The sequence below is a fragment of the Armigeres subalbatus genome, chromosome 3 (assembly GCF_024139115.2).
Source record: "Armigeres subalbatus isolate Guangzhou_Male chromosome 3, GZ_Asu_2, whole genome shotgun sequence".
Classification (NCBI taxonomy): Eukaryota; Metazoa; Arthropoda; class Insecta; order Diptera; family Culicidae; genus Armigeres; species Armigeres subalbatus.
Window position 1 is genome coordinate 398,282,521 of NC_085141.1, and position 18,849 is coordinate 398,301,369.

Below are 18,849 nucleotides of genomic sequence, written 5' to 3' on the forward strand. Positions count from 1 at the left end.
TCTCCAGCTTGGCGTCCAGCATCGACTTTCGAAGTTTCAGCAAGCTCCTCTTGAGTTCCTTACTGATATTATTCCTCGATGACGCAAAGTCGATGATGGCGTCCAGCAGTTCCGTCGCCACCTCGAAGGCCGAAAGCCCATCGCGTTTGCGGTTCATCGCCTTCGCAAGCCATGGGCCGTCTATAACCTCTACCGGCGGAACCTGGGAAATGGGTAAGTGACCCACGCTGGCACTGCGCACTGAGCTGCCGACTATTGCCTCTGGCCTCCTAGGCGGAGACCTGAACAACCCACCTCTTGCGAAGGGGTTGTCGCCTACACTACTACCACTAATTGAAGAATTGACTTGGTTTTCCATTTTGGTCCCACGAGTTGCTCGGGAAAAAGAGGTGCACCACGCCAGAGCCCAGCATGACGCGGTAAGGGACAATTACTGTGGAGGGTGCCCAGGTACCCCACAGGCTCCGTTAAAGGCCTATCTTATTATTTCACCCCCTGGCCATGCATCCCCTCGGCACGGGTCGCTAGACGCCTTGGGATTAGGGGTTAGGGACGATGGTCCCGGTCTAACTCGCAGTGGCCATGGGGAGGGGTTGTCAAGCCCTTGGACAAAGTCACTGCTGCCCCATGTGTGTGTGTGTATGTGTATGTGTGTGTGTATGTGCGCACCCACCGAAAAAAATGTCACTCATTTTTCAGGTACTTATCCTTAACCGATTTACTCGCAACAAGTTGCATTCGATGCAAAATACTCTCCCATTGTTTCCTATTGAAAATTAGCCAGATCGGACTCAACAGGAATGGCCAAAATACTATTTTTATAATGCACGAGAAAGGCACCATCACTGCTAGGTGGATTAATCAGGGTTTTTTTGTGAACATTTAGCGCCTGGCCTATGCTCGCCAAAACGACAGCGACAATCTTCCTCTATGGTTTATTACCTCTTTTGCTAAACGCCACCTAATCTTCGGAATACAGGGTAGCTAGATCAATTTCTGTATTAAATTATTAGAATGGCATGGACGAAATAGGAAGTATGGTCAATATGCGCCCTCTAAACATATTCCCGTAACAAACACATAAATAAAGAGAAAAAAAAAACGTAACGCTGGAAGATTACTTTTACGTAGTGTGTTACAGAGTAAGATCTACCAAATCGAACTCTAGCTTAATCCATTTTTCGTTGTGGTGATATAAAATATTAAAAATTTAGAAAATTGAAAAAAAAATGTGATGATTTTTTTTAAAGATTTGTATGTTGAGATAAAACTGTTCAGAATCCAAATAAATTTTACCTCGCATTTTCAGAAGCACCAATCTCAACAAAGAAGCAGCGAATAACTGTCATTTTTTTTATTTTAGCTTCGATGCGTCATAGCAAGATTAGAATAAATAGATGACATCTGTTAGCTACTTCGGTATCGAAAGTTGTGCCCTTGAAAACGCGAGCTGGAAAAACATTGGATTCCAAAAAGTTCGTCCTCAAGAAGACATCAGTTTCATATGATCTGTTCAATAATGTATTCATTCCTACATTCGACCTTATATTTCTTACTTATCACATCTCATGTCTCACTTCTCACATCGCATTTCTCATTTATTTCTTCTTCTTTCCCAATTCTCAAATTTCACGTCTTGTTTCTCACTTCTCACATTGTATTTCAAACTGCTCGCTTCTCACAGCTAAAGTTCCACAATTCACTTCTTATTTCTCATTTCACTTTTTCTCACTTCCACTTGACCGAATGCAGTTCGACCGATTGGGTCACTTGCCCGCAGGCCTTGGAAAATTCGTTCAAAAACGAACGAATGCTTCGTTTTTAGCTTTAGTTTTTAGTAAGGTTGAATTTCGGTGCACTGATTTATGTTCGCTCGGAGACGTGCTGCTTGCTGCACGAACAAGGGAAGATGCATATATAAAGCATTATTTTTATATATTGAAAGTGAGGAGTTTTTTAACGTAGCATCTTCACAAGCCGGGTAGTGCCGAAGAGGCATCGTTCAGTAGGGCAGCGTGAAATGAGGATGCTTTCTTCGTTCATCGGCAGTGCTTCAAATGCGAGTGAGTGTTATGTAAATACAAAACCATATTGACGAGAAAGAGAGAACACATTCATTCCAACAGAAATGCGCAACTCAGTAAAAGTGATACAAGGGTTCAATATTCTCTGCACTATTGGGTGTTTGATTTCACTCAAGCATCGGTCCTCATCTTCATTGCTTCATTTATCCAAGCCCTGCTTGCGCGAATAGAATAAAAAATCCTCAGATCGCGAGTAGTTAAAAGTGAGAAATAGGAAGTGAATAGTGAGATTTCCGAGGTATGAAGTGAGAAGAGAGGAATAAGAAGTGAAATGTAAAATTTGGGAAATGTGTAGTGAGAAATTAAAAGTGAACTGTGAGATGTGAAATTTGAGAATTGAAATTGAGAAATAAATCCGTATTCCTGCATGCTCTTTCCTTTTTTCTTCCATTTTCCTTCTTCACTCTTTCTTCTTCCTTCATTCTTTTTCTTTATTCCTTCTTCTTTCTTTCTTCTTCCCCATTCCTTTCTCTTTGTTTCTTCTTTCTTATTCCTGCTTCTATCTTCTTTCTTTTTTATTAACTTCTTTTTTCTTCCTTCTTCTTTCCCCCTTTTCCATTCTCCCATCTTTCTTCTTTCTCCTACCTTATTTCTAATCTCTTTTCCTTCTTCTTTCTTCTCTTATTCTTTTTTCATCTTCCTTCTTTCTTTTTGATTCCTTCTTCTGTTTTCTTTCTTACTTCTTCTTTCTTGCTTCTTCTTTCGTTGGTCTTCCTTCTTTCTTCTTTCACCTTCTGCTTTTTTCTTCCTTCTTTTTCCCTTTCTTCTTTTTCTTTCTTACTCCTTCCTCTCCTTTCTTCATTTTTCCTATTTCATTTTTCCTTTTTCTATCTTTCTTCCTATTCCCTAACTCCATCTCTCTTTTTTTCATTCTGTTTGCTATTCTCTCCCTTTCTTTTTCTTCCTTTTTTTGGTCCCGCCACATTCCACAATATTCGTTTTTCTTCCTTTTCCTCGTTCCTTATTCTTTGCTCCTTTTTTCTTTTTATTTCTTTAATCTTCTTTCTTCCTTCTTCCTTCTCCTTTCTATCTTATACCTCACCACTCACCTTGCTTCTCACTTCCCATTTCTCATTTCATATTTACCATACTTACTTTTTACTTATTCTCATCTCTTACTATTGTTTTTCACTGCTCGCTTCTTGTTTCTGACTTCTCTTTCATCATAACTTTTCGCTTGTTATTGATCACATCTCGCTACTCCTTTCTTCTCACTGCTCTCCTTTGAACATCTCATTTCTCTCTATCAAATGGCGTTCGGACAAATGATCCTTTCGGCAAAAAGGCATTCGTTTCTATTAGTGTTAAAGGCATTCGGCCAAATGACCCTAAACCCATATCTGAGTTCTGTCAATCTAATTTCTCAATGTCAAATCTCACTTCTCTTGCCTCACTTAACACTTTTCATTTTGACGTAAACTACGTCTAAGGGGAAGACTCGAATACAGGGTGTAAAATGAAAATTCCAAAATTGGGGACCGTCACGAAATCATGTAAGATTTGTAACATTAATAGGTCCTTTATCTTTCGATGGATTTCAAAGTTTTATATATCAATCGATTCGCAAACTCTCCACCAATTTTCCAGTACTATTGCAACTATTGATTATCAACGTTGAACTATTGAAAATTTCAGTTAGTTCATGCATCATGCAACCCCTATACAGCGCGTTCCAATCCTTGGTAATTGCCTACTTTTTGGGTATTATCTATTATTGAACTGGGTTGTATGAATGGGGTGGCCCAACCACTAGACTGGAGTCCCTACTCCCTCATTCGCGAAGTCGAAGCAAATTCTGCTCTTCCCTCCTATGGGAAACCCCATTGCTATCTGTCAGAGTTTGAGTGAAACATGGGCGCCATCTCCTCTTCTCTTTTGCTCTACTGTAAAAACCCATAAAGAACTGTCATTGTTTGTGTGAAGAATTTTGCTTCGACTTCGCGAATAGAGTGGGAGGTGCTGCTAAAGCTGGGTAGGGGAAACTGGGGTAATATGCACCCCGGGGCAAAACAACCCTTTGACGTTTTTGAGGACATTTTCGGCAATTTTTCGAGAGAACTCGCTACAGCACATGTAGTTCGGATCTCGAACTACTAGTCCAGCAGTAAACATTCTTGAAAATATGTCTGAAACACCGCCAAAAATTCAAAAGGTCGTTTTGCCCCGGGGGTGCATTTTACCTCAGTTTACCCTAGTAGTGTTGTGGGATGGTTTCTTCTCTTCTATATAGAGCGGAATAATTGGTTCAGTGTACTCTATATTTGGTTTTACGTAGTTTACATCGAGCGGTCGTATCTTGTATACAACCCCAACATTTTTTGTCAACAAATGGGCATGAGAGGGATGGGAACAACTCCGAGCTACTTCGAGCTGCTCATTGGACAGCATTATGGTAACCGTGGCATCAGTGCGTGAAAAATGGAGCTCGAGCAAGGCCGAGAGTAAGCCAGTGGCAGCAACAAAATGCAAACCGTAAGTAGTTATCCTGTAGTTCCTTACACATGGAACATGGAGCATGGAACCAAAGTATTTCGGCAAAAATGATGTTTGTTAGCTGATTTTCGGCAATTTATTTGCTGATTTTCAGCAACTTTGACAGAAATCTCGGCGAAAAACATGTTTGCTGGGGCACGGCTGTGCGAATCTTTCGGTCCCGGTAAAAAAATTAAGTGTGCATGCTTTCATGATCACAAGCGAATCCAAAAGGGTAGAGGATGATTTTCGGTTCATAAAAATTGGGAATAATGCTTGAAATGCTCTATCCTCCAAAGCTTGTGCATGCATTATGTGCACAATTTGTATACAAATGGTTTTATTTTTTGACGTAAACTACGTCTAAGGGGAAAACTGGGATACAGGGTGTAAAATGAGAATTTCAAAATTGGGGACCGTCACGAAATCATGTAAGATTTGTAACATTAATAGGTCCTTTATCTTTCAATGGATTTTAACGATTTATATATCAATCGATTCGCAAACTCTCCAGCAATTTGCCAGTATTATTGATGAGTATCTCGCTTTTCTCTTTTCATTCCTCACATCACTTTTCTCGCCAACTCAATATTTTCGTTGACAGAATTTCAAAAAACGACATCAAAACCTTTATGGGCTTTTATGGTAAATATCGGATAAGATAACTTGATCTACCAGTGCATCATGGGACGCAATGGTTTCGGAGAAATGGGCGAACGCGCGTTGCTGCTCGAAAAAATGTGAGGCAATAACAATATGGGGATCGGGGGATCACTCTACTCCCATTCGACAATCTACAAGGTCAGGTGGATCACTTGCGCAGTGATGGTAAAATCATACTCAAAACTCATCGAGCAATTAACTATCGAGAAAAAAGTTTTTTCAAAGCATCGCTGTTGCGGCATTGTGACTAAACTCTTCAGGATTCTAACATTATGGCATCTACTATCGAACCATGTTCAGATCACTGCTCAAACTTTTAAATCACCCAAACATCATGGAATCTACCCGTCGAACTGAAGTGCTTAGAGCACTGCTCAAACTCTGACTAAAGGTCTGACTACATCATTGAGACATTCTACGCCAAAGTGCTGTGCCTACATTATTGGACTGAAATTCTATGCTTTATCAAAACAAGAAAACAGCCATCCACCCACGATTATAAGATACGCGATTCAAAGGTATGGATTTGCCCTCTGTAGAAGCCATTACCAGTAGCTGACAGGCGTCTAGCCCGCTTCTGATTCGATTCGACTCAGGATTGCAATTCACACCATCAATTACTGTCAATATCATCAACAGTCGAATTAGCGACATTGGTCCCCGTTCATGGTTGCTTTCGTTTCCCATTTTTTGTGATTTTTCGGTGAGATTTTTTTTCCGAAGCTCAATTTCACGGTGGAAATGCTTTTTTTATCTTCGATGCCTGTGGCGTCCAAACTAGCCAATCGAATCACTATCTCCATTAGTGACGCTATATTATTCAATACTGGGACCAAATGAGAGCTAATTGCTCGTGCTGATAGAACTGTCAGGAACATTTTTTCTCCTCACAATGAAGCTGTGTACAGCAACGAGACAACGGTCCACTAATAGATCTGCTGTGAAACTGACGTGAACATTTTATTCAATTTTAGGGGAAGAAACTGCTATTTCTGCTATTTCTTCACGAAAAGCCAATCTACAATTAACTTATTTATAACAAAGATAAACTATCGTTTTCCGCTGTGACAATCGCAATGCATCGCAATGCGAAACAAGAAGTGAGGTATCATAAATTCTGACCTCTGAGCCGTTCCCGTATCTCATCGCCAACCGCAAAAAGTTCTTCCAGTTTCGCAGCTCAGCAAAGAATGTCAACGCGCGGCCACACTACGATGTGGCATCGCATCACCACCACCAAATGGGAGAAATGTGGAAGATGACACTTTTTCAGACGGATTTTTCCTCGCTTTTGACAGTCGCAGGAGAGAAAAAAGAATTACCGACAGGAAGCACATTTCCACAAAGCTCAACCAGAGGCAGCGGGGCAGTACCGTTGAACCGAAATGGATAAGGAATCATTTCTCACAACTGGCATTGCTGGTAGTGAGACTGAGGATTAAAAAGCCACCGGGACAGATGGATTTTTGCTAGTCGGTGAGAAATGGTTTCTTCGTGAGATTAAGGTGGGTATGGGATTATCTGGATAGTGATGATTGGAATTGTGCGATTGTAGAAATGGAATGAAAAATAAGTATTTTCTCGTACCTTATACAAAGTTCTACCGAAAGGCTATACTTTCATACATGCAGTGTTGAATACCAATAGCCTCAACTCGATGAATTGAGCAACTGTCTGTCTGTCCCAAACGTTGCACCTTCATAGTAAATTAACTTACTTGGCTAAGGTTTGATTTGAACGCTTCCAAACAGTGTCAGCTGAAAACTTCAGTTACGTACTTCACATCAATGAAGGCACGTCATTTACTTTTCATCAAATGGTTTATTCAACTCATCATTTATCGATACATCTTTGCTACTGTGAAATTTCAGCATAAATGAGTTCAATGTCTGTTACCGATTGTGCCACATGGTTGCACTTTTGCAAAAGAGTGCTTCCAATAAATTTCCTCGATAGAATATACAGTTGGCATATCAGCGCACCGCAACGAAATCCAAAACTCGATGAGCCGTCGCTTTTTGTTATCTGTCACAGTGATGAATATCATGCTCGGATATTGACAAACAATTCGAGCGCCATCATCATCATCGTCATCAACGAGTGTGCCACTACCGTCGAAATGCATATTAGTTATGTGACATCGATTCAAATTGGTTTGTTATTATTTTCCGAGCCGTGCTTCAAACTTGAAATCGCCAATCAAACCAATCTCTGCGATGGCGTGTGGCTCTATTAGATCGGATTTGAAATTTGATGCGATGTTTATTTTCGGAAACTGAACTGCGTTGTTTTTGTTCTCAACTATTGTTGATGATTATTGACATGATATGTACGTGGCCTATATTGAAATTTTCAGCAATTGGTAATGGAACATGTGCTATTTATGCTCATTACTATTTTATTTTTGAGATGTAATAATATCTTTATGCAATTTTTGCTTTTCTCTAACGTAGTTTACGTCAAAATTTTGTCACATTCCCTATTTTATCACCCCCACCAGGGAGTGATAATATCGAGCTAGTTATGTATTTATTTTTTAAAGTTTTCCTACCTCGAGTAGAAGGCTCTTCTCCAGTGTCTCAATCAGCAGTGGACGACGATTCTCCTTTGGCCACAGTTGAGGCTTTTTTCGGGGAGGGATTCAAAAGCCAACCGTTTGATAGCTTGATGCTTCAGCTGCAATTCATTAATTTTTTATTGGTTCAAACACTTGGATTTAGATCAATAGCACTTGAAATTCGGTGTGACTGTAGTTCATTCACCATTCAAATGCCCTAACCTCAATCGCAGTTCTTTATTTCTGTCAGGTAACTATTAACCTAGCAATGCAAATTTTTAATAATTTTGGTTAAGTAATTAGTTTGATAATTCACCCTTCTCTTTTTCAGGTTTCTTTCCACAGGTTCAGAGGAAATCGACGGACAAACTGGATGCGGATCTGTGTAAAACAACGTTAGATACTAACACCTAGCTAACCTCAAATTGGCACTCACCCTAGATTCAGGTGCCAAACGCACTATTTATCACGCCTTCCTTCTTTCTTTCTTTATTTTATTTCAATATTTTAAACCTATCCCGACTTGTTCACAAATTCTTTCCTTCAACTATCTACTAAACTTTTCTTACACTTTACTGTGCTGCACTGCGAACCGTAACACATGAGCACTTGATCATACGATCATACCGACAAAAGGTTACACGTTTGCCCTTCTGTCATCTGAGTTGACATTGCATTTCCGTTCGATGCAGCTGTCATTCTGTTCGCGCCGCTTCGACATTTTGCGGTGCCGCTTCTATTGGGGCGATTGACAGGGTTGCCAACTTGCCAATTTCTGTGTTGACAGTCTCCCCCGGGTGTAGTCGGGAACTTACCGGAACTCCACTGCCCTGCACCAAGTCAAGTGGCGCCAACCGTGTCACCGGGCGCACCATGTTCTCATCTCGAATCTGCACGATGGCCTGCCGATATCGACCATCTGGGTGCGGAATCAGGTGGACGATGCGCCCGCTTTCCCATCCGTTCCGCTTGGACGGATCTACGACCATCACTAGGTCGCCAGGTACTAGCTTCCGTGACTCCTCAAACCATGCTGGTTGTCGACGAATCACCGGCAGATATTCTTTTAGCCAACGCTTCCAGAACAACTCTAGCTGGTGATTAATCAGTTCCCAGTTCTAGTAGGGAGGATTTCTCTGCGGACTGAGTCTGTTGGTTGTGTCCATGTCTCTCCGGTATCTATTTCACGCCTGCACTTTACCCCATTGGAGCTCAACACCAGAAAGTGATTAGGCGTGAGCGTTTCTGTCTCTTCTGACTCTAGCGGTAAGTTCGTCAGTGGCCTTGAATTTACCAACCAGTCTGCCTCCACGACCAATGTCTGCAGCCCCTCATCATCCAATTTTCCCTCAGCGTAAGCTTCTGTCATTGCGGCCTTTACGGATTGCACCAAGCGTTCCCACGCTCCGCTCATGTGTGGCGCACCCGGCGGGATGAAGTTCCATATTGTGTTGGTGCTGGTGAACGTTGTGGCTAGTCCCTGGCTAATTTGTTCCTTCAAGATGCGATGTGCACCTTGAAAATTTGTTCCGTTGTCACTGAAGAACTCGACGGGCGGTCCACGGCGTCCGACAAATCTACGGACGCAGGAGATACACGATTGTGTTGATAGAGAGTAGGCCACTTCTAGATGAACGGCTCTCACCGTTAGACAGGTAAACAATGCGATCCATCGTTTGACATTGGACCTACCCAGCTTCACCAGTAGTGGCCCAAAGTAGTCCAGCCCCGTATATGTGAAGGCTCGTTCGTGGTGAGCTAGACGCGCATGTGGAAGGGGAGCCATCAATGGTATTGCTGGCCCCGCTCGACGAATCTTACAGTATGCGCAGTCGCGGTTGATTTTCTTGACCACCATTGACCACGAAGTCTCGGAATGTTGTACAGCTGACGGATCTCATTGACTACTGTTTCTGCATTGCCGTGGTTGTAGCGCTGATGGTAGTGGAATACTAGTAGCTCCGTCACATGGTAATGGGATAACGCACGTAGTAGCTGATTTCTTCGGCTGTTCCGATCCGGCCACGTTTGCGTAGCATTCCATTATTATCCAGCATCGGAAGAAGCCGGTAGATGGGACTATGTCTATCAATGGCGTCCTGTCTTATCTCGTTCGGGCCTTTTGTGGATAATGCGACAATCTCGTCAGGATACGACTCCTGTTGAACCAGTTTGAAGATCGCTATTTCCGCTGCGTGGAGTTCGGGCTGCTGTAGTTGTCCGACATATCTCGGCTGCTTCTTAGCCGTATTGTGTATGAACCGCAAAGCGTACGCTGTTGCTCTTTGCAACCGATTCCAAGAAGAGAATCGATCGAAGTCGATTGTTAGCGTATAAGAGCAGTGGTGCAAGACTGTTAAATCTCCTGGATGTGGCCATTCGCTTTCTGGTAGCCATAGAAATCTTGGTCCCTGAAACCACTTGCTCTCGTGGTTGAAGTATGGGCCGCTTCCCCATTTCGTTGCCTCATCCGCTGGATTGCCCTTTGACGGTACCCACCGCCAGTCACTGGCCGCAGTGTGTTCTAATATCTCGCTCACTCTAAATGAAACGAATTGTCGATAGTTCCGTGGATCAGCCTTGATCCACGACAATGCCGTTCTGGAGTCCGTCCAGAAACTACCCTAGAAATCGGGATCCCATGATTTTCTTTGATGAACTCCGACCACCGTGTACCTAACACGCACGCTTGCAGTTCCAGTCTGGTGATCGACCATGGTTTCAGCGGGGCAACCTTAGATTTAGCGGCGATCAGACAGCATTTAGGGTCTCTGTCTTTGTCCACAGTACGTAAGTATACCCGACTAGAAGAGCATAACAGAAACTGAAAACAATTTTAACATATTGTGATATTTATAACATATTTTGTTACAATTTTGTTCTTAGTAGCCATTATCTTCAAATGTTGTAACAGGATTTTATCATAATATGATTTAAAAAATGCTCAACACCGAATTGCCCAACAGTAGGCAATTAAAATAGATGTAGCAAAGTCTACCAGCCATATATATCACAACGCTAGTTGTATCATTTGAAAAGGTTGCCTTATTTGTAATGTTGTTAGTTTCATGTTCTTAAAAAAATATTCTTATTCAAACAAAAACAAAAATTTCTGATGGAAACTCGCTAGGTAATCGTCCACGTAGTGATTCTGGATGATCGCAGATGCTGCTTCTGGATAGAGCTCGTGATGCTGTTCAGCATTCCTGTTCTTGAAAAATTGCGCTGATGCTGGCGAGCAGATACTTCCGAAGGTAGCTACATCCATCAAGTAGATCGTTGGCTCCACGGATGTCTGGGCGATACACCGTCGACTTTTGCCGCGGCATCCCAGATTATGCGAATCTTTCCCGGTTTATTGTGGTTAATCACTGCACCAACTGGTAGGTACAGGGCCGGATTTAGGGGGGAGGAGAGTGGTTGGGCCATGGCCCAGGGCCCCCACAATTCTTATGTACCAAAACCAACCTTTTTTGTACATTTTGGGCCCCCCACAAGCTGTCGGCCCCGGGGCCCCCTTCCGGCTAAATCCGGCCCTGGGTAGGTACCACACTCTTCTAGGGTCGGCAGCTTCCATCTCTGCTTGCGTGGCCTTGTGTGCATATCCTTTATATTCGTATTCGGTAATTTGTCGGTGAAGATTTAACCGATCCATTCGGCATTCTAGGCACTCTAGCCGACGCACCGCCATGAAGTAGCTGTCTGGGAAGTCAATATCATCCGCCTTCCAAATTATCCCTTTTTCAAAGCGATTTTCCTTCCGACATGTTGTAGCTTCCATTATGGAAAGCGCTCGTTCATCCTCGAGGGTCCGTGGTAGTTCCACCGGTGCGGTACCTATCGCTTCGATTGCGAAGAAGTCTTTTACTGACTCATGAAGTGTTTCGTCGCAAGAACATCCGCAAATATGGAAGTTGTAAGATTCTGGGTTTCGGACTCCTCTAGGCCCATAGACGGCGCCGTGTTGTTTCCTTCCCGTACTTTGAGTGGCAGAGCTAGGCGTAAGTTGTCAACGCCAATGAGAATTTTTGGAACTGCATTCCTGTAGCTAGTGATCGGAAAGCCTCTCAAGTGTGAGAACGTTTTTATCGCTTCTTCTACCTCGAAACTCTGACTAGGCAGTCCGAGATTGCTGACGGTTCTTGCATTTATCAGCTTATACCGCTTCTCCTGGTCCATCCGGGTAATTTCGATCGTGATCTGGTTCGAACCCTTCTCTACGCGTGACGCGTGATTGCCAGTCCATCGGAGGCATAGAGGAAGAGGGGGGAAGGAAGCAGCAGCGCCGGATTGGCAAGATGAGCGCGTTCATTCGCAACTTCAATGTGGTCACATAGAGCTTGTACTGCCATACCGAAATCGATCAGTTGATCTAGTCGGTCGGACTTCGGAGCCGGAACATCTCGCACCTTACGTAACAAAGCATTTATCAGAAGTTCTGGACGTCTAAATCGCATTTGCAGAGTTTCAGTCACCTGCGGCACTGCCGCTGGTAACACCAGTCGACTACGCACCGTCTCTAGCGCAGGTCCTGTGAGACAGCGTTGTAGTCGAAGCATATTCTGACTCGAGTGTATCTCGCTGCTGCTTGTGGGACATTAAAGGAGGCATACAAGATTCTCCCGGGCGCGCGTTCGACCGCAGCTGCTCACGGGTAGTTGGATTATTGGGTAGTTGGATTATTGGTTTACGAATTTGTTTAAGACTTGACACTTACCTGGGGGTTCAGTGTGATTCGGTCGCATCTCTGACGATGGAATTGCTTCACTTACCAAAGGCCAGCCAGCTTGGCTTACTGAGTTTTTCCACGACGCTTTGGGCGGTTGGATAGTGCCTCCCACTGCTCCACCTTCACAGTAAATCTGGTTCCGTTCGTCTTCGGGGTGCACTGATAAGTCCCGATGGGCTTTCGGAATGGCTCCTGTCCGCAGCTCCATGCGGGGCACACTATTCGATATACTTGGTGGCTGTAACATCGCTGGATTGCGCGGAAAAGGTTTCGGCGCTGACCCGGCGTCAGTCTGAAAGTCTTCCAGTAGCTTCCGGCACAATTCAAGTGGGTTTTGTGGGAAAGTCAGCTGTTCAAATGTTGGGCTGGTGCGCTGGTTTTCGCACAGCTCAACCCGGTTTCTGAGCCCCAGAAGAGCTGCTTGTGAATCCTTCTTTCCGCGCAACGCTCATCGATGTGCCGACGTTGCAGCTTCAGATCTAACCTAGTGCGTTCCAATTGTTGCCGCTCCTCCAACTGCTTAAAACAAATGGAGAACTCCGATGAAGAACTGGCACGACTTAATCCGCTACCTATCGAAACTGTGTCTTCGCCTTGTCGAGCATTACACTTGCCACACGCCCACGGTCGAACGACGATGCTTTCGTTTACTCCGCCGCATGTATAGCCACTCCGCCATTCATCACATCGGTCGCACTGGACCATGTCCTCTGCGTGATCTGGTCGCTGGCAAGCCGCACAATTTGACTCTTCCGCCGGTTTACCAGGGAAGTCCTCCTTGTTGGTATATCCTTCCATTTTATCACGCAGCACTTTCAACCTTGAGAACTTAGCCTTGAATTTTGAAGTTTGTTGAGGCCTTTTTCGGAGAGGGATTTAAAAGCCAACCGTTTGATAGCTTGATGCTTGATGCTTAACATTAAAGTTTGTGTTAGGGAAAAGTTTTAAAAGCAAACGGTTTCAAGAGCCATAACTTTTCCATCGGTCGAAATCCCGCCCCTTTGGTAAATGTTATCAAACCATTATGCATAGCTAATATTTTTGTATTCCTCATTCACGAATTGAGCGCGGCTGCTGATTTAATTTTATTGAATAATAAAAAGCGCTTTCCTACTCGCGTGTTGATTTGTTGAAAATTGCGTAATGAGCAGATGCGTGTATTCCCCGCGAAATGGCTGATCGACGACAGGCAAGAAACAAGCAGGCGAAAGGTAAAGAAGTTGCGAAAAGCAAGGCAACAGAAGGAGCCACCCGTTTGGATCACACTAAACAATCGGGAAAATCTCCCAAGAAGAAATTCGTTCAATTTCGAGAACCAACTGTAGAGAAGAGCAAGCGGAATCAGAAGCGGAGCAAGGAAACAAATTAAATCCAGAGTTCATTCACCTGCAAAGATCGGTTTCCTCACAGGGTAAAAGCATCCATGTGAATTTTACTATTTACTGATAATTTATTGACAGTACCTTTTTATTATATTTGTTGAACGGCTCCACAGTCTTACAATTTTTACAACGAGTTTATTATTTACCCCGTGTCGAAACGTCGGGTAATAAATATGAGTAACTTACGCTGCGCTGCGCAAATGAACAAGAACAATTGCCGAAAGAAATGTTTTGACGTATTTTCGAGTCAATTTTCTTCCATTGCGGTTAACTGAAAAGGACCGTATCTTTCAAAGGTGAATAATGATTATCCAAAGAGACATTTGCAATAGCAAATTACCATGCAGTAATGTTTTGCTTTTTTTTAAATAAAATTAATGGCTGAGAACTGATTTCTCTCTGGGGTAAAATGTTGATTCAAATGTAAAGAAGTTTGCATTTAATAATGAGCAACCATAAAAACGAATTGTTGATAGGAGACCCGGAGACCCATAGTGCCAATATACCAATATATACCAATCGACTCTGCTCGACGAACTGAGGTGATGTCTGTATGTGAGTGTGTAAGTGTTTAAATTTTGTAGACACACTTTTTGGAACTTAGCATTGTCCGAATTACTCACAACAGTTTCCATTAGACGGGGAATTCTGTCCCTTTGTTTGATATTGACAATTTTCCAGATCGGACTATGGGAAGTTATGGCTAAAATACTATGTGTTTATGACCAAAACACGCTAAAAATACTCACTATTATTTTGTTGTATTTTTCGTACGAGAAAGGCACCAACACCGCTAGGTGGATTAATCTGGGTTTTGTTTCAAAATGTTGATTTTTATTGTTCGAAACCGAGATAATTCCACCTAGCGGTGATGATGCCTTCCTCGACAAATAAGAGTAAGGGATTCTAACTATAATTGCCTACCTAAAGGCGTTTCTATTTGAATCGACCCTTATCAAATAATCAAGAGTCACAGCCTTAGACGTTCTACGTGTACCAGTACTCGCTATAAAAATATGAAATACGGAGGAAATATTTACAAAACAATAAAAAAAATGATGTTCCCCCTTAAGGGGGATAATAATTATTACGGTACTACTAATAGTTACTACTTTAAAGAAAGTTCGTCTCGGGTGAATTTTCTATTGTTAATCATCTTAATGATATGCACTTTAAATCACTTACAGCAAATATCATCCTGCAAGAAAATTTAACTAATTGAAATTTGACCATCCTAATAATAATTTGTCTCCTGATCACCGAGCGCATCGAAATAAATCTTCGCACCTTCGCTTTCTTCAAATCGGGACCACTGCTACATCAGCTGCGGGATCAACGGTTTTGCAGTTCTGTTTTATTTTAGTTTGCTGTAATCCTTTCGGTCCCGCGGGTTGTAATATCGGTAATATATTAAATCGGTCGGACCTAATCATACCACTTCGTTTATTATGGCTTCATAGATCATGTTACCAGAATCAACCAGAATCAAAATTTAGGGACATCAGCTCGATAAACTTTTCCATAGAGTGAACGGCTTTTTCACAAATCACAGCTTTTAACTTAATTGTTTCCGTATTAGACTATTGTGTGTACAGAATTTCCAATTGTGTTTGGTTATTATTTTTCCTTCTTCGTTTTGTTTCGGCTGTCATTCCAAGTCTTCCGTTTTGATCTGAGACTTTGAGAAGTTGACGCTTCTCGATTTTAAGGGGGGGGCCGATATTGAGCAGCTCCGACCAGGAACGTAGAAGTTTCGATATAAATCTATTTTTTCTCTAGTCTGGCTTGAACTGCGATTTATCATCGGCATCACCTCAACAGACAAATATGGCAACACTGCATCATGTATGTTGTCAGCCTCCATTTTCAACTGTCACTTTCCTCATTCTTCGACTTTCACTTTTCCATCGAAAAGCCGTTGAAATTCTGTTTTGTGCAATGGAAAAAAATATCCAAGAGGGCTGCGTTTTGGCCGCAAAACAGGTTGCGTTCAAAAAGACGAATCGGATGTTGCGGAACGAGGCAAAATCAAGAAATCTTGAGTTATGCTTGATCCTGCTCAGGTAAAATGAAAATAAATCTAGAAGTGGAATTAAGCAAACCTCATTTTTTCGCAAGGGTGAAAAGACACGATGCTTCAAACGACCCAATGGAAAATTACTATTCAAGGCGGTCGATATCAAGGAAAACGTCAAGAATCTGCAAAAAAGTGAAGCATATAAAAAAGTGTGCAATCCGAGAGAATAAGCTCGGAAGATAGGAAAATCTCACATAAGTTCTTCCTAATCAATCTTCAAAACGACCAGCAGCAAAATCAGGTTGCAGACTTCCTGATTCTGCTTGAACGGAACCAAACACTACCCATCAACAGGTCAACGAGGTAGCGCTCAGCAAAAAAGCTCCACCTGAAAAATGGAGTGCAATCCGTGCTCCATTAATTGATTTGCAAACAAATGCATCGTTGGAGGACATTAAAACTAATTTTATTCGGGATTGGCTATCCGACACAGAGAGCGATAGTGATGGATTGGAAGTAAATATGCAAACCGCCGCTGACTTGGAGAGTTACGACTCTGGATCTGATTCCAGATTGTCCTGCGGAAAACAAAATCGTTTCATGGTGTCAAATGCCGTATATTGATGTGATGTATATTGAAGGTATAAATTTGATTTACTCAACCACATCGTGAAACTTAAAAGCATTTTCATTTCAGCACATTTCGTTGAGCACCATCGCTATCAAGGAGATTTGTCAGCTATCACAGGAATCAATGTTAAGAAATGTCGTGAGCTAATTGGACGAGTTATCATCCCGGGCAGTAGGGACTATGTCCAAGGGCTTAACGATCGTTCCCCAGGCCATCTGCGAGTTGTGGGGCTTGCCTAGAATGTGGTGGGGTTTGACAGTGGGCCCTGTTAAACCTCTATAAAAAACTGCATGTATCCGCAAGTAGGCCCCACCAAAGCGACCGTGTGCCGCTCAAAGCGCACAAGCCCAAGTCCTGGTGTTAGATGGGACGCTAAACAGCCCTGACACGACGGCCCTCAGACAAGACAGGAGGGCCGGCTTCATAGTGCTGGGTAAGATGCGCCAACGTGTGATTGGGTGGCAGCCAATCAACGCAAGGATGTGCAAGCTGAGGATAAAAGGCCGATTCCTCAACTATAGCATCATCAACGTGCACTGCCCACACGAAGGGAGACCCGACGACGAGAAAGAAGCGTTCTATGCACAGCTGGAGCAGACATACGATGGATGCCCACTGCGGGATGTCAAAATCGTCATCGGTGACATGAACGCTCAGGTAGGAAGGGAGGACATATATAGACCGGTCACCGGGCTATCCGGACTATCCGGTATAGTCTGAACACCGTATCGAATGATAACGGCCAACGATGAATAAATTTCGCAGCCTCACGCGGAATGGTAGTCTGAAGCACCTTCTTTCCCCGCAAAAATATCCACAAGGCCACATGGAGATCACCTAACCAGGAAACGAAAAACCAAATCGACCACGTTCTAATCGACGGTAAATTCTTCTCCGACATCACGAACGTCCGCACTTACCCCAGTGCGGATATTGAATCCGACCGCTACCTCATTGCAGTATGCCTGCGCTTAAAACTCTCGACGGAGTCGTCCTCCGCGGCTTAACATTGGGCGGCTACAAGACTAGCCCAGAGTCTACGTGCAGCAGTTGGAAGTGGCACTCCGAACGGAAGAGCAGCTAGGCGCAGCGTCTCTTGAAGATGGCTGGAGAGATATTCGACAACAACCGAAGATCGACAAGCATATTCAACGGAACGATTTGTTGGTTCCGTAGAATGAGAAACTAATGTCGTTTTCGGTTATTGCTGGGTCGAACCTAGTTCTGCACCGGATCCGCTCTAACAGCTGTCAAAACGTTCGGTTATTCGTTCAGGTTGGATCGCGATCCGCACCAGATCCGACCCAAAATGAATGAGGTTCGCTCTGCCGATTTATCGAGATCCAACCTAGGTTCACCAATACATTCAAACACAAACTGTCAAACTGGTGTTTATGTTTACGCTGAAGGAAAATGAAAACGTAAAAGACACGGATGGGTATTTGATTTTGTTTGTTTCATTTGTTAAATTTATCAATTTTGTTGCTCTTACACGCAAAAATGGATTATTTTAATTTTTTGCTGTCTTCAAGTTGCTCTGATGGTGAATCGGATTCAGATATCGACATATTTTCGCTGATTACCTCAGATGATAGCTCCACTATAAACAAAATGAGGGTTGAAAATTTGGTTGAAAATGTGATTTATAAAATGCAGTGACGAGAAGGTAGCTGCTATTTATTCACTATTACGTTGTGTATTCGAACATATGCTTTAGGTATAATTGCTCTATCAATGGGAAAATAGCGTACCAGAGTATCTGCCGCTATGAAGTTATTTATACCAAAATGTTCATTCCATATTTTATTCATTATTGCAGTCTGTGCATAATTTGTTCAAGGTTACGGATTTGAAGAATATAAACATAATGTATTAACCCTGGCATTAACCATTTATAAGACTTTGGCAACTATATTGCCATCAACAAATTTATTGTATTTATTTATAAATGATTATTTATAAATAAATTCAAATGTTTATTTAGGAACAGTTTTTATACGAATTGAGCATATTTTTTCAGTGGAAGAAAGGTTTTTAGTTGTAATTCGTTAAAAAACCGACAAAGACATATTTTATCCCATTGATATTGATTATGTTGAATCTCCTGTTTAGATTAGGGGTGATTCAAATATGACGTCCACTACTTTTTGGGATTTCTAGACCCCCTCTGTCACGCATTTTTGTATACCTAGTACATGTACTGTCACAAAATCTTAGACCCCCTCCCCCCTAAAACCTGTGACATCATTTTTGAACGGGAGAAAAATAGCAAAAAAAAAATGCAAATAGCAAAAATTAATGCTGTTCAACTCTT

The 18,849-nt window shown here is 42.6% G+C and overlaps 2 protein-coding genes across 2 annotated transcripts; both read right to left on the minus strand.

Moving 5' to 3' along the window:
• Positions 1-8,471: 8,471 nt before the first annotated feature.
• LOC134223008 (uncharacterized) lies at positions 8,472-9,634 on the minus strand. The gene is made up of 2 exons (XM_062702145.1): positions 8,978-9,634; positions 8,472-8,894 (listed from the first exon to the last, which is right to left on the minus strand). Exons 1-2 carry the CDS (start codon positions 9,632-9,634, stop codon positions 8,472-8,474), a joined length of 1,080 nt encoding a protein of 359 aa, XP_062558129.1.
• A 106-nt stretch (positions 9,635-9,740) lies between these two features.
• Positions 9,741-11,955, minus strand: LOC134223009 (uncharacterized). Its single transcript, XM_062702146.1, has 2 exons — positions 11,878-11,955; positions 9,741-10,400 (listed from the first exon to the last, which is right to left on the minus strand). The coding sequence occupies exons 1-2, from the start codon at positions 11,953-11,955 to the stop codon at positions 9,741-9,743; spliced, it is 738 nt and encodes a 245-aa protein (XP_062558130.1).
• Between the last annotated feature and the right edge of the window lie 6,894 nt (positions 11,956-18,849).

What these genes read in the sequence shown, in the direction of transcription:
- LOC134223009 (XM_062702146.1), bottom strand. Translation starts at nt 11,955, where the DNA reads ATGGACCAGGAGAAGCGGTATAAGCTGATAAATGCAAGAACCGTCAGC. An exon ending in TGCCTAGTCAGAGTTTCGAG is followed by an intron (nt 10,401 to 11,877) that starts GTAGAAGAAGCG and finishes CCCGATTTCTAG; the next exon opens with GGTAGTTTCTGGACGGACTC.
- LOC134223008 (XM_062702145.1), bottom strand. Translation starts at nt 9,634, where the DNA reads ATGGTGGTCAAGAAAATCAACCGCGACTGCGCATACTGTAAGATTCGT. An exon ending in TGGTGTTGAGCTCCAATGGG is followed by an intron (nt 8,895 to 8,977) that starts GTAAAGTGCAGG and finishes CCTCCCTACTAG; the next exon opens with AACTGGGAACTGATTAATCA.